General features: G+C 50.0%; 1 protein-coding gene across 1 annotated transcript in view; it reads right to left on the reverse strand.

The window, feature by feature from the left end:
- Positions 1-14,800, reverse strand: part of LOC122558202 (cocaine esterase-like) — a 145,417-nt gene that overhangs the window by 123,816 nt on the left and 6,801 nt on the right. The window contains exons 2-5 of the mRNA XM_087995697.1: positions 7,479-7,683; positions 6,342-6,483; positions 2,479-2,612; positions 265-418 (exon numbers count right to left, since the gene is read on the reverse strand). Of these exons, the coding sequence (XP_087851823.1) occupies positions 265-418; positions 2,479-2,612; positions 6,342-6,483; positions 7,479-7,683 (635 nt within the window). The remainder of the gene's footprint in view (positions 1-264; positions 419-2,478; positions 2,613-6,341; positions 6,484-7,478; positions 7,684-14,800) is intronic.

Below are 14,800 nucleotides of genomic sequence, written 5' to 3' on the forward strand. Positions count from 1 at the left end.
CAATCAAATCTGTTGTTGGCATGAGGGTGAAGAAGGGCAGGGAGAAACCGGTCAGGAACAGTTGGGCTGAATGGCCTGTTCCTGTTACATTGAGCAAAAGGTCACTTCATATTCTCCTGCGAGGATGAAGGGACATGTCTCGTGTTGGGACAGACTGGTTTCACAGGCTCTTCAGCTCAACCAAGAGCACATAACATTAAACTGTGGAAATATTCACTAAAACACTTCAGACTGAAGGAGGAAGAATAAAGACCAATCACGTACATGGTATGAAACGCTCATTCCACCGGCAGATTCTCCAAATATGGTCACCAGACCTGGGTCACCTCCGAAGTTCTCAATGTTTTCCTGGACCCACTTCAGTGCTGCAACTTGATCCAACATGCCCCAGTTTCCCGGCAGATGCTCATCCCCTGTGCTGAAGACAGAACATCAGGCAGATATTGCTGTGTGTGACACTTATAACAGCAACAACAACCTGCATTTATAAAACATCAGCAACATCGGAAATCATCCCAAGGCACTTCACTGGAGCTTTATCAAACAATGTTTGATACGGAGCCAAACCTTGGTCAATGAGATTGATTTTACCGAAGCATTTTAATGGAGAGGAAGGTGAGGAGATTGAGAGGGGAATCTTAGAACGCCCAAACTTAGGGCCCAGGCAACTGAAGGCACAGCCGATGTGAAAATCAGGAACACACAGAAGGCCAGAGTTAGAGGAATCCGGATCTTGGACAGATATAGGACTGGAGGGGATTACAGAGATTGGGAAATCATAGAATCCTCGACAGTGTGGAAAGAGGTTGTTCAGCCCATCAAGTCTGCACCGCCCTCCAAGCAGCATCCCACTTAAACCCAGAGCCGTCCCTATCCCTGTAAACCCGCATTTCTCATGGACAATCCACCTAACCTACAGACCTTCAGGCTTGCGGGAGGAAACTGGAGCACCCAGCGGAAACCCATGCAGGCATTGGGAGAATGTGCAAACTCCATACAGACAGTCTCCTGAGGATAGGATCGAACCTGGGACCCTGGCGCAGTGAGGCAGCAGTGTTAACCACTGAGCCACAGTGGTTGAGGGCATGGAGGGAACTGAAAACAAGGTTGAGAATTTTACATGTGAGCCTGGCTTTACCAGGAGCCAGCGTCGGTCAGTGAGTACAGGGGGAGATGGGTAAACAGGAGTGAGCAAGGAGCAGTGTTTTTGATCATCTCGTGCTGACCAACAGGGGTCAGCTTGAGGTCATTCAGGACAGCACTGAACTAATGGAGTGTGGCGGGGGAAACAAAAGGATAAGTACTGAGAGGCTGTTTCCTGTGGCTGAAAACTATGACAGTGTGTCAGCGTGGGGCGGGGGTGATCAGGGATGAAATGTCTTCAACTAAAGGGCTGTGAATATTTGGAAATTCTTTACCCGAAATAGTTATGGATGCTGCATCATTGGATATAGTTAAGTTTGGGACTTAGGACACCATTTATAATTTAGACTGAGCGTTGATCATACATGGTAGCCTAATTCCAGGCTCTAACCTACATTTACTTTGGATAATGTATGTTCATCAAGCCTACATGCCCATGTGGACTCTCAGTGTGCTCCAGAGATTCTTATATTTCAATGTGCTTCTTCCAGTATTCTTTGCAGTGTGTTTGAACCCTGCCCACACTGTGATATTTATACCAAGTGATGGGCAGCTCTGTGACGTCACAGCATGATTGCTCCAGGGTCTAAACATCCTCACACAAAGATAGAGATCCAGACTCCCACTACGCTTAGGATGAAACCAATTCGTCTCCTCACTTTCCTTCTCCCCCTCCTGCCAGTCGCAGCTTAAACCTGTCTTCCAGGTACTGACCTCTCTGGGAAGGAACTAGATCTTTCTGACTGGCTCGGACCTTGTTTCTAATTTTATACTCCGCAGTTGAATATCACTCTCGCCTTCTCTATTTCAAAGCAAACAACTCCAGCCCATGTAATCTTGCCTCATCTTCCAAACTAACAATACGAGCGTTAGCCCTTCAGCCCATTGAACCTGCTCCATTCTACGAACGATCTGCTGGGTCATCTTCTCTTGCCTGTCCTGTTCCCCGAATCCCCCGAGATACCAAGGATCACTCTTTGTCAATCTCAAAAGGCATCAATGACACATTGTCCGCAGCTTTCTAGGACAGAGAATTTCCAAAGATTCGCACCATTTCACTGCACCTCAGTCTGAAATGCTCATTCCCCCAACCCCTCCACCCAACTCATCCTGAGACTGTCCACCATCAAGATTGCCAAGCCTGGGGAAACAACACCTAAACTGTTCTTGACTTAATGTCTCTTTGACCAATTTGTCGGGAACCCATAATTCAACATGCCATCAAACCACACAATGAGGGAGCCTGGATTAGGCCAATGGCTTTGGTTCAGATATAATGAATCAAAGAGGCCTCTCAGCTGCAGTCAATGTTTCAGATTGTCTCTTTGTATTTACCTGATAAATCCGAGAATTCCCAGCCGATACTGGATCACCACCACGACCACATCCTCATAAGCTGCAAGTGGTGATCCATCGTAGATAGATGCACTTCCTATCATGAATCCACCACCATGGATCCAGACCATAACCTGACAGATAGAACAGGATCTGGTTAGAATATCAGAAGTGCTCACTGGGATCTGGTGGGAATCCAGCTGCTGGGTGATTGGACTGAGGGAGCTGTGTTGGATTCAGGTCTTGGTTGCTACTGAAAGACAGTCTTCTCACGATGACAACTCAAATGGATCCTTTCAATTAAAAAACTGCTCTTTACAATTTAATCGACTGTGATCAGATAAATCAGCCGGTAGAAATACAGCCATAGAGTCATACAGCAAGGAAACAGGCCCTTCGATCCAACTCAGAACAGTAATGATGTTGGACAAGGAGTGAGGAGGTACTACCCTCTGTTACACTCTGATCGAATGTCAGGAAATTTGATTTTCAAAACAAGTGAACAATAATTGGAATAAAGTCAAAACCACAGGAATTTAGGAGAGACTGAGAACAAGGAAGCACAGATTTAAGGTGATCTGCAAAGGAAACGATGGGGCCAGGAACAAGTGGTTCAGGGTCTGGAATGCACTGTCTGAGAGTGTCGGGGAGGCAGGTCCACTCGAGTGGGATCTGGATCATTATGTGAGAAGGAAACGGTTTCAGGGCAAGAGGGGACTGAGAGGACAGTGGCACGAGATGACTTGTTCCTGTATGGAAGCCATTTGGCCCATTGCAAATGGTTGATATGAAAACAAACAGCGATCCAATGCTCTGCCCACTGATGGTTCTCTCTGTGAGATCTTCCAACTTCCTCAGTTTTAAATATTTCACCAATTTTCCCTTAAGCACTTTAATGCTGACAGCACCAACAGCACCCGCGTCCTCGGTCTAGCTTCCCAAGTTCCTATGCCCCTGTGTGTCAAGACTTTTCTTCTAAACTCTGTCACTCTGAGAATTATTTTCATTGAAGGCACTTCCCCAATCAGTCTCTCCCTGACCTCTCTATGGTGCAACCTCACAGCTTTCACTCCCACAGGAGGAACATTCCCAGTCACTCAAGTCTCTCTGAATGATGACTGATTCACATCTCTGGTGTCAGTTTGACTGATCCAAGCTGTTGTATCCCTCCCTCAGGCACAATGACACGATTTGTACATGAAGCTGGATTGAAGGATGACCTGTCATCTGGTCCCAAAACTGTGAATAAGACCCTGAGACCGAAACAGTGACTTGATCTCTTTGTTAGAAACACTACACACACTTAAAATTATTATTCCTTTGGTACATTATCTGCTAATCCTATTGTTCTTCGGTTTGGCCCTTCTCATCTCCACTTTCCCTCATGTCATCACTCATCTGCACCTTTTATATGGTTGAAAGTTTCAGTTTAGTTCTCGTCTTTCATGACTGTTGACTTTTCAGTGACTCATTTCATCACACAGCAGTGAACTATTTCTCTGCTAAGTTATTTTGAGCTTGGTCCCTCCTTATCTGAGTAAACTTTGCCTTTTCAAAGTCCAAATCACACTTTGTTATTTGTGATCAGGCATGGTGTCTAATTGTTGCTCCTTTACCCTCAGCATATTACTATTGGATGAGGGACCCTTGTGATGCAGTACTAGTGTCCCAAACTCTTCAAGTCCCAAGTTCAAGTCCCACCTATTCTAGAGCTTTGTAATCACATCTCCAAACTGAGTGATTGCACAATATTGATTCTTGTTGGATTGCACAACTACCACAATGGTCAGAGGTGGATGCAGGAGGAACCTTTATTCATCCAGCAATTCCTGTGTTCCTGAGCTGACAATCTACTACAATCCTGAGCGAATGCAGCTCTGTTGAAGATGCATCTTCAGTTCTGCTTGTTCCAGATGGGCCAGAAATGTGGGAGACACAATTGAAAGAGCAAATGGAGAGCTCCCCACTCAAATCACCCACTCAGTAATTCCATTTCTGTTTATGGGATCTTACTCTGCACAAAACTAATGGCTACATTTGACAATAAGTTACCAGCAATTGCACCTCAAATTTTATATAAGAAATATCAACAAGTAATCAGGGTAAGCCTGCCTTGTTTAAAATATAAACAAAACTTGGCAGTTAACTATCATTCATCATTAACCAGTACATTCTGCATTGCAAAATCTCCAGCAATCTTCTTCAGCACTCTCATTTATTGCCCATCCCTAATTGCCCAGAGGGCAGTTTAGAGTCAGAGTCAATCACATTGCTGTGGGTCTGGAGACACATGTGGGCCAGACAAGGTAATGTCAGCAGTTTCCTTCCCTAAAGGACATAAGTCAACCAGATGGGTTTTTCCCAACAATTGACAGTGGACTCACGATCAGCTTACTTCCAGATTTTACCCAGTTCAAATTACACCATCGGCCAGGACAGGATTCAAAGCCGGGTTCCCAGAAGATTACCTGGGTCTCCTGATTAACAGTCCAGCAATTAATACCACAGGACCATTGCCTCTCCGTCTGTTTTAACATTTTGAGCTGAAGAATAACTGTTACCCCCAGAATGACCTCCCAGCTCTTGTTCAACACAGTCAGATACTTTACATCTCTGTGAGTGAGGGGTGTGGGCTCAATACAGCACAGCGACAGGCCATCAAATGAAGCACTCCCAACAGTGCAGCACTCCCTCAGCACTGCACTAGTGCATCAGCCTGAATGCATCTTCAATTGTCTGAAGTGGGACTTGAACCGACAACCATCTGATTCAGAGGTGAGAACGCAGGCACTGAGCCACAGCTGACACCATCACCACAAGAAATGGGAATGTTGACTGATTCCTCTCCTGAAAATGTGTCGCTGGAAAAGTGCAGCAGATCAGGCAGCATCCAAGGAACAGGAGAATCGACGTTTCGGGCATAAGCCCTTGTTCAGGATTGAGGAAAGTGTGTCCAGCAGGCTAAGATAAAAGGTAGGGAGGAGGGACTTGGGGGTGGGGCATTGGAAATGCGATAGGTGGAAGGAGGTCAAGGTGAGGGTGATAGGCTGGAGTGGGGTGTGGGGGAGAAGTCAGGAAGAAGATTGCAGGTTAGGAAGGCTGTGCCGAGTTCGAGGGATTTGACTGAGACAAGGTGGGGGGAGGGGAAATGAGGAAACTGGAGAAATCTGAGTTCATCCCTTGTGGTTGGAGGGTTCCTAGGCGGAAGATGAGGCGCTCTTCCTCCAACCGTCGTGTTACTATGATCTGGCGATAGAGGAGTCCAAGGACCTGCATGTCCTTGGTGGAGTGGGAGGGGGAGTTGAAGTATTGAGCCACGGGGTGGTTGGGTTGGTTAGTCCGGGTGTCCCAGAGGTGTTCTCTGAAACGTTCCGGAAGTAGGCGGCCTGTCTCCCCAATATAGAGGAGGCCACATCGGGTGCAGCGGATGCAGTAAATGATGTGTGTGGAGGTGCAGGTGAATTTGTGGCGGATATGGAAGTGTCCCTTGGGGCCTTGGAGGGAAGTAAGGGGGGAGGTGTGGGCGCAAGTTTTGCATTTCTTGCGGTTGCAGGGGAAGGTGCCAGGAGTGGAGGATGGGTTGGTGGGGGGTGTGGACCTGACGAGGGAGTCACGGAGGGAGTGGTCTTTTCAGAACGCTCTCCTTCCTAATGAAATAACACTGAGGCCATACACAGTGATAGCTGAGACCAGGTAACTCTCACTGGTCGGGCTTGATTCAGGGACACCTGCAGTAAGTGGTGAGCATCACCCCCAATTCTGTCAGTCTGGGGAACTAGATGCTCTGAGACCTATGACCTTCCCAGCTGGTCACAGGTTGTTGTTATGGGCCAGGGAAGAATTAACGCCAACAGTTTACTCACAGGAAGTCTCTTGTTCTTGTCTTTTGGCGCGACAGGTGTGTGCACATTCAGGTACAAACAATCCTCACTTGACTTATTGGAAGCAAAATCAAATGTAATCAGTTTCTTCAAAGCCTCCAGTACAGATTCATCTTGTAGACATCTGTGGGATGTTGGAAAGAGAGAAATGGATTCCAGGTAAACAGCATTCTGAAACATTACCTGTTGTGGCAAAGTGACAGCGATGGGACTGCACTAGCACCGAGAAATTCTCAGTTCAAATCCCATGACACCTAAACCCAGCACATAAACAGAAATTGCTGGAGAAACTCAGCAGGTCTGGCAGCATCGATGGAGAGAAAGCAGAGTTAACATTTCAAGTCCACTGACTCTCCTTCAGAAAAGAAATCCTCTTCCCTCCATCGATGCTGCCAACCCTCCTGAGTTTCTTCAGCAATGTCTGCTTTTGTTTCAGATCTTCAGCATCTGCAGTTCGTTGTTTTATTGAATTTCAGTAAACTAGGTAATCCAGGAGAAAGTGAGGATTGAGATGCTGGAGTTCAGAGTCAAGAGTGTGGTGCTGGAAAAGCACAGCAGGTCAGGCAGCATCCGAGGAGCAGGGGAATCGACGTTTCGGGCATAACCCCTTCATCAGAAATCAGGTTATCCATCAAGCTGATTCACTTTATAAAAATGCACTGTGGAGAATTCACGAACAATGGCTGCAAATAAACCATCCCCCAGTGCTTTACCATTGCCTCCACAGTATAGTGTCTGTTCCACTTTAAGAGCAGGTACCTGCAGGAGAAATCTAGCCCCAAAATGCCCTAATAAGCTGATCTTATCCAAATATCCTGCCTCTGACAATACAGCACTCCCTCAACACTGCACTGCCACTGTCAGCCTTATGTGGAGTCTTTGGACACTTTCCTTTGTTTAAAAAGTATTGGAAAATAGAGAAAAGGGCAGTTTGATTGACAGACAAGAATCATCTCATTGGCCGATTGACGAATGGTAGGCTGGATACCACAGGACAGGTTCACTGTGACCAATGGCAGGACTGGGTGGGACTGAAGGCAGATGTCACATGATTCAACCAGGAATTCTGTCCAATCAGCTGGTTAGGCCCGAGCCTATCAGCCACTCTCTCACTCTTACCCAGGAGGCTGGCTGGTTGCCTCCCTGATCCCGGTCCATGCTTCTGCTGCCTGGGGTGCAGCAAATCGCAGGGCTCCAATCGGTGGCTTTGCAAACGGGATTCCCAGGTAGTCATAGACAGGTTTAGCGGTCCCCTTCACAGACACCTTCCTTCCCTCCAGCATCCCATACTTTGTCACAATGACTGGAGACTCCTCACTGGCTCCTGAAAGGAAAAGTATCTGTCAATGGCACAGATTTCTGTTGCTGAACCACACACCCACCTTCCCTTTTCAGGTTAAAAACAGAGGAAACACCAGCAGTTGGTTATTCAGCCCATCTCGCCTAGTCCACCATTCAACATGGTCATGGTTGCTATCTATCATCCTCCTGTTCTCTCCCCATACCCACTGATGCCTGTCATGTCTAGAAATCTAGTTCTCTCTTCAATACAAACTCAGAAGTCACACAACATCAGGTTATAGTTCAACAGGTCACTTTGTTCCACCTGACAAATGGGCAGCGCTCTGAAAGCTTGTGACTTCAAATACACCTGATGGAAGATAACCCGGAGTTGTGTGACCTCTGACGTTCTCCACCCCAGTCCAACACGGGCACCTCCACATCATTTCTTAAATATACTCAGTGAGTTTTCCTCCACAGTCTTATTTTTGGAGGATTCCACAGATTCAGCACCCTGGCAGAAGAATTTGTTTGGGGTCTCCTGTGGCTTAATGGATCATATGCTCATATCCAAGGCAAGGTGTCGTGGTGTTCAGTCCTGCTCCCGAGACCCAAGCACCCCCTCCACGTGATACATCAGTGGAATACTTACCCAGTGCTGCCCTGTCAAAGGTAACAGCATCTAGATGGAATGTTAAATGGAGATCCCATCTTCCCTCTTGGCAAACGTAAAAGATCTGACAATTGCTATTCAAAGAAGAGCAATTTGTTCAGGATTAGGTTATCACAGGGAATCCTACTGGGTATTCTGGGCAATAGTTATCCCTCAATTGGTAGGACTCACTTGGGAAAGTACAAAGATACACAAGTCCCTGAAGTCTGTTAAGTATATTCAAGGCTGAGATTAACAGAACCTGTGCCTTCTGCAAGTCTGGATGTTTCTCCCCTACTATCATAAATATCCGAGCTATTCTCCTGCCAAGGAGCCAATCAGAGACTTGTTGCCGAGCTTATCCACAATCAATCAGCAATCTGTCGCTGGACGAATCTTACTCTGCACATACCTCCCAGGCACCATGGCACATTCTCCCTCCTCCACCCCTGCTTGCAAAGTAACAGTGTAAACACAACTCCCAATGAGTTCCAGTAACCCTTCCCCAGTTCTTATCTCATTTTAGTCCACAATCAAAAAGAATTTTTTAAAATGGTCTTTACACAATCAGCATCCCTAAACAAGATTACTGGGTTATTGATCTCTGCTGCTTGTGGTGTGCAGGACAGCTACTGCGTGGCTTATGTAGTTGCTCGACTTGAAACCTACAACATTGGCTGTAACATGATTTGGAGAAGACTAAATATGGGTAAAGCAATCATCACAATCTCCTTTCCTTGGCCACTCTGTCTGCCCCTTTCCCTCACCTGAAACAATAGACAATAGGTGCAGGAGTAGGCCATTCTGCCCTTCGAGCCTGCACGACCATTCAATATGATCATGGCTGATCATCCTTAATCAGTATCCTGTTCCTGCCTTATCTCCATAACCCTTGATTCCACTATCCTTGAGAGCTCTATCCAAATCTTTCTTAAATGAATCCAGAGACTGGGCCTCCACTGCCCTCTGGGGCAGAGCATTCCACACAGCCACCACTCTCTGGGTGAAGAGGTTTCTCCTCATCTCTGTCCTAAATGGTCTACTCCGTATTTTTAAGCTGTGTCCTCTGGTTTGACACTCATCCATCAGCAGAAACATGTTTCCTGCCTCCAGAGTATCCAATCCTTTAATAATCTTATATGTCTCAATCAGATCCCCTCTCAGTCTTCTAAACTCAAGGGTATACAAGCCCAGTCGCTCCAGTCTTTCAGCGTAAGGTAGTCCCGCCATTCCAGGAATTGACCTCGTGAACCTACACTGCACTCACTCAATAGCCAGAATGTCTTTCCTCAAATTTGGAGACCAGAACTGCACACAATACTCCAGGTGTGGTCTCACCAGGGCCCTGTACAGCTGCAGAAGAAACAGATGGACTGTAACCTTCTTCTGGGGATTTTTACCCCAAGATGAATCCAAACACATCACCACCAAGACCAGCCATTTCCATCTTTGTAGCATTGCCTAGTTTTGGCACAGACACAACTCATCAAGATAGATTCTTGATCAGTTTGGGAATCAAGGGTTATGGGGAAAGGGCAGGAAAGTGAACTTGAGGAATGTCAGATCAGCTATGATCCGATTGAAGGCTACTCCTACTCATGTTCCTATTTCTTATGGCCACTGTTGTGAAACACACACAGTCAGGGGCTTCATTAGCAGGACAAGTGCCGAGAAACGCAGACTGGGGTCACAGTGTTTAACTTTACAATGCACTCACCAGAAATGTACCTGGGATGTGGTGGCAGGGGGGCTGTTGGGACGTTGGCTCAGGACTCTCTTTCAGTTATGTCTTTATCCTTTTTATTCTTAAACTATTCAACATGGTTCCCCAATTATAGCGACCATTGGAACGTTCCACTGTATTTTACCATATTATTCATGAAAAATACAAATGACAACAAATAAATCATTCATTCACTTGGTCACTCGCGCTCCTTCTTTCTCTCTCCTTCACACGCTCACCATCCATCAGCCTCTCACCCTCAGACTCCTTCTCCCTCCCCTAGTCTCTCACCCTCTGCCTCTCTCCTTCCTTCCTTCCCTCCCCCAGTCTCTCCTTCCCACCCTCTTGCCCGCGCTCCCTCAGGCTCTTCTTCTCTCCCCTTCAGGCTCTCCTTCCCTCTCTCCCTCACTCTCTCCTTCCCTCTTTCCCTCCTACTCTCCCTCTCTCCTTTCCTCTCTCTCCCTCAGTCTCTCTCCTTCTCTCTCTCTCCCTCAGTCTGTCTCCTTCCCCCTCTCTCTCCCTCAGTTTCTCTCCTTCCCTCTCTCTCTCCTTCCCTCTCTCCCTCCCTCAGTCTCTCTCTCCTTCCCTCTCTCCCTCAGTCTCTCTCCTTCCTTCCCTCTCTCTCTCTCCTTCAGTCTCTCTCCTTCCCTCTCTCTCTTCCTCAGTCTCTCTCCTTCCCTCTCTCTCCCTCAGTCTCTCTCCATCCCTCTCTCTCTCACCCTCAGTCTCTCTCCCTCAGTCTCTCTCCTTCCCTCTCTCTCTCTCCCTCAGTCTCTCTCCTTCCCTCTCTCTCTCTCCCTCAGTCTCTCTCCTTCCCTCTCTCTCTTCCTCAGTCTCTCTCCTTCCCTCTTTCTCCCTAAGTCTCTCTCCTTCCCTCTCTCTCAGTCTCTCTCCTTCTCTCTCTCTCTCCCTCAGTCTCTCTCCTTCCCCCTCTCTCTCCCTCAGTTTCTCTCCTTCCCTCTCTCTCTCCTTCCCTCTCTCCCTCCCTCAGTCTCTCTCCTTCCTTCCCTCTCTCTCTCTCCTTCAGTCTCTCTCCTTCCCTCTCTCTCCCTCAGTCTCTCTCCATCCCTCTCTCTCTCTCCCTCAGTCTCTCTCCATCCCTCTCTCTCTCTCCCTCAGTCTCTCTCCCTCAGTCTCTCTCCTCCTCAGTCTCTCTCCTTCCCTCTCTCTCTCTCTCCCTCAGTCTCTCTCCTTCCCTCTCTCTCTCCCCCTCAGTCTCTCTCCTTCCCACTCTCTCGCACCCTCAGTCTCTCTCCTTCCCCCTCTCCCTCCCTCAGTCTCTCTCCTTCCCCATCTCCCTCCCTCAGTCTCTCTCCTTCCCCCTCTCCCTCCCTCAGTCTCTCTCCTTCCCCCTCTCCCTCCCTCAGTCTCTCTCCTTCCCCCTCTCTCTCCCTCAGTCTCTCTCCTTCCCTCTCTCCCTCTCCCCCTCAGTTTCTCTCTCCCTCAGTCTCTCTCCTTCCCTCTCTCTCTCTCCCACAGTCTCTCTCCTTCCCCCCTCTCTCCCTCAGTCTCTCTCCTTCCCTCTCTCTCCCTCAGTCTCTCTCCTTCCCTCTCTCTCTCCCCCTCAGTCTCTCTCCTTCCCCCTCTCTCTCCCTCAGTCTCTCTCCTTCCCTCTCTCCCTCTCCCCCTCAGTTTCTCTCTCCCTCAGTCTCTCTCCTTCCCTCTCTCTCTCTCCCACAGTCTCTCTCCTTCCCCCCTCTCTCCCTCAGTCTCTCTCCTTCCCTCTCTCTCCCTCAGTCTCTCTCCTTCCCTCTCTCTCTCCCCCTCAGTCTCTCTCCTTCCCCCTCTCTCTCCCTCAGTCTCTCTCTCCCTCAGTCTCTCTCCTTCCCCCTCTCTCTCCCTCAGTCTCTCTCCTTCTCTCTCTCTCTCCCTCAGTCTCTCTCCTTCCCTCTCTCTCTCTCCCACAGTCTCTCTCCTTCCCCCCTCTCTCCCTCAGTCTCTCTCCTTCCCTCTCTCTCCCTCAGTCTCTCTCCTTCCCTCTCTCTCTCCCCCTCAGTCTCTCTCCTTCCCCCTCTCTCCCCCTCAGTTTCTCTCTCCCTCAGTCTCTCTCCTTCCCTCTCTCTCTCTCCCACAGTCTCTCTCCTTCTCTCTCTCTCTCCCTCAGTCTCTCTCCTTCCCCCTCTCTCTCCCTCAGTTTCTCTCCTTCCCTCTCTCTCTCCTTCCCTCTCTCCCTCCCTCAGTCTCTCTCCTTCCTTCCCTCTCTCTCTCTCCTTCAGTCTCTCTCCTTCCCTCTCTCTCCCTCAGTCTCTCTCCATCCCTCTCTCTCTCTCCCTCAGTCTCTCTCCATCCCTCTCTCTCTCTCCCTCAGTCTCTCTCCCTCAGTCTCTCTCCTCCTCAGTCTCTCTCCTTCCCTCTCTCTCTCTCTCCCTCAGTCTCTCTCCTTCCCTCTCTCTCTCCCCCTCAGTCTCTCTCCTTCCCACTCTCTCGCACCCTCAGTCTCTCTCCTTCCCCCTCTCCCTCCCTCAGTCTCTCTCCTTCCCCATCTCCCTCCCTCAGTCTCTCACCTTCCCCCTCTCCCTCCCTCAGTCTCTCTCCTTCCCCCTCTCCCTCCCTCAGTCTCTCTCCTTCCCCCTCTCTCTCCCTCAGTCTCTCTCCTTCCCTCTCTCCCTCTCCCCCTCAGTTTCTCTCTCCCTCAGTCTCTCTCCTTCCCTCTCTCTCTCTCCCACAGTCTCTCTCCTTCCCCCCTCTCTCCCTCAGTCTCTCTCCTTCCCTCTCTCTCCCTCAGTCTCTCTCCTTCCCTCTCTCTCTCCCCCTCAGTCTCTCTCCTTCCCCCTCTCTCTCCCTCAGTCTCTCTCCTTCCCTCTCTCCCTCTCCCCCTCAGTTTCTCTCTCCCTCAGTCTCTCTCCTTCCCTCTCTCTCTCTCCCACAGTCTCTCTCCTTCCCCCCTCTCTCCCTCAGTCTCTCTCCTTCCCTCTCTCTCCCTCAGTCTCTCTCCTTCCCTCTCTCTCTCCCCCTCAGTCTCTCTCCTTCCCCCTCTCTCTCCCTCAGTCTCTCTCTCCCTCAGTCTCTCTCCTTTCCTCTCTCTCTCTCCCCCTCATTCTCTCTCCTTCCCTCTCTCCCTCACCCCCTCATTCTCTCTCCTTCCCTCTCTCCCTCAGTCTCTCTCCATCACCCTCTCTCCCCCTCAGTCTCTCTCCTTCCCCCTCTCCCTCCCTCAGTCTCGCTCCTTCCCCCTCTCCCTCCCTCAGTCTCTCTCCTTCCCCCACTCTCTCCCTCAGTCTCTCTCCTTCCCCCACTCTCTCCCTCAGTCTCTCTCCTTCCCCCACACTCTCCCTCAGTCTCTCTCCTTCCCTCTCTCTCTCCCCCTCAGTCTCTCTCCTTCCCTCTCTCTCTCCCCCTCAGTCTCTCTCCTTCCCTCTCTCTCTCTCTCCCTCAGTCTCTCTCTCCCTCAGTCTCTCTCCTTCCCTCTCTCCCTCCCTCAGTTTCTCTCCTTCCCTCTCTCTCTCCTTCCCTCTCTCCCTCCCTCAGTCTCTCTCCTTCCCTCTCTCCCTCAGTCTCTCTCCTTACTTCGCTCTCTCTCGCCTTCAGTCTCTCCCCTTCCCTCCTTCTCTCCCTCAGTCTCTCTCCTTCCTTCCCTCTCTCTCTCTCCTTCAGTCTCTCCCCTTCCCTCTCTCTCTCCCTCAGTCTCTCTCCTTCCCCCACTCTCTCCCTCAGTCTCTCTCCTTCCCCCACTCTCTCCCTCAGTCTCTCTCCTTCCCTCTCTCTCTCCCCCTCAGTCTCTCTCCTTCCCTCTCTCTCTCACCCCCTCAGTCTCTCTCTCCCTCAGTCTCTCTCCTTCCCTCTCTCCCTCCCTCAGTTTCTCTCCTTCCCTCTCTCTCTCCTTCCCTCTCTCCCTCCCTCAGTCTCTCTCCTTCCCTCTCTCCCTCAGTCTCTCTCCTTACTTCGCTCTCTCTCTCTCCTTCAGTCTCTCCCCTTCCCTCCCTCTCTCCCTCAGTCTCTCTCCTTCCTTCCCTCTCTCTCTCTCCTTCAGTCTCTCCCCTTCCCTCTCTCTCTCCCTCAGTCTCTCTCCTTCCCCCACTCTCTCCCTCAGTCTCTCTCCTTCCCCCACTCTCTCCCTCAGTCTCTCTCCTTCCCTCTCTCTCTCCCCCTCAGTCTCTCTCCTTCCCTCTCTCTCTCACCCCCTCAGTCTCTCTCTCCCTCAGTCTCTCTCCTTCCCTTTCTCCCTTCCTCAGTTTCTTCCTTCCCTCTCTCTCCTTCCCTCTCTCCCTCCCTCAGTCTCTCTCCTTCCCTCTCTCCCTCAGTCTCTCTCCTTCCTTTCCTCTCTCTCTCTCGTTCAGTCTCTCCCCTTCCCTCTCTCTCTTCCTCAGTCTCTCTCCTTCCCTCTCTCTCTTCCTCAGTCTCTCTCCTTCCCTCTCTCTCTCTCCCCCTCAGTCTCTCTCCTTCCCTCTCTCTCCCTCAGTCTCTCTCCTTCCCCTCTCTCCCCCTCAGTCTCTCTCCTTCCCCCCTCCCTCCCTCAGTCTCTCTCCTTCCCCATCTCCCTCCCTCAGTCTCTCTCCTTCCCCCTCTCCCTCCCTCAGTCTCTCTCCTTCCCTCTCTCCCTCCCTCAGTCTCTCTCCCTCACTCTCTCCTTCCCTCTCTCTCTCCTTCCCTCTCTCTCTCCCTCACTCTCTCTCCTTCCCTCTCTCTCTCCCTCACTCTCTCCTTCACTCTCTCCTTCCCTCACTCTCTCTCTCTCCCTCACTCGCTCTCCTTCCCTCCCACTCTCCTTCACTCCCTCCTTCCCTCTCTCTCTCCCTCACTCTCTCTCCTTCCCTCTCTCTCCTTCCCTCTCTCTCTCCCTCACTC

Source organism: Chiloscyllium plagiosum, unplaced genomic scaffold, assembly GCF_037043375.1.
Source record: "Chiloscyllium plagiosum isolate Xiang-an unplaced genomic scaffold, Cpla_swu_hap1 HiC_scaffold_17, whole genome shotgun sequence".
NCBI classification, from domain to species: Eukaryota; Metazoa; Chordata; class Chondrichthyes; order Orectolobiformes; family Hemiscylliidae; genus Chiloscyllium; species Chiloscyllium plagiosum.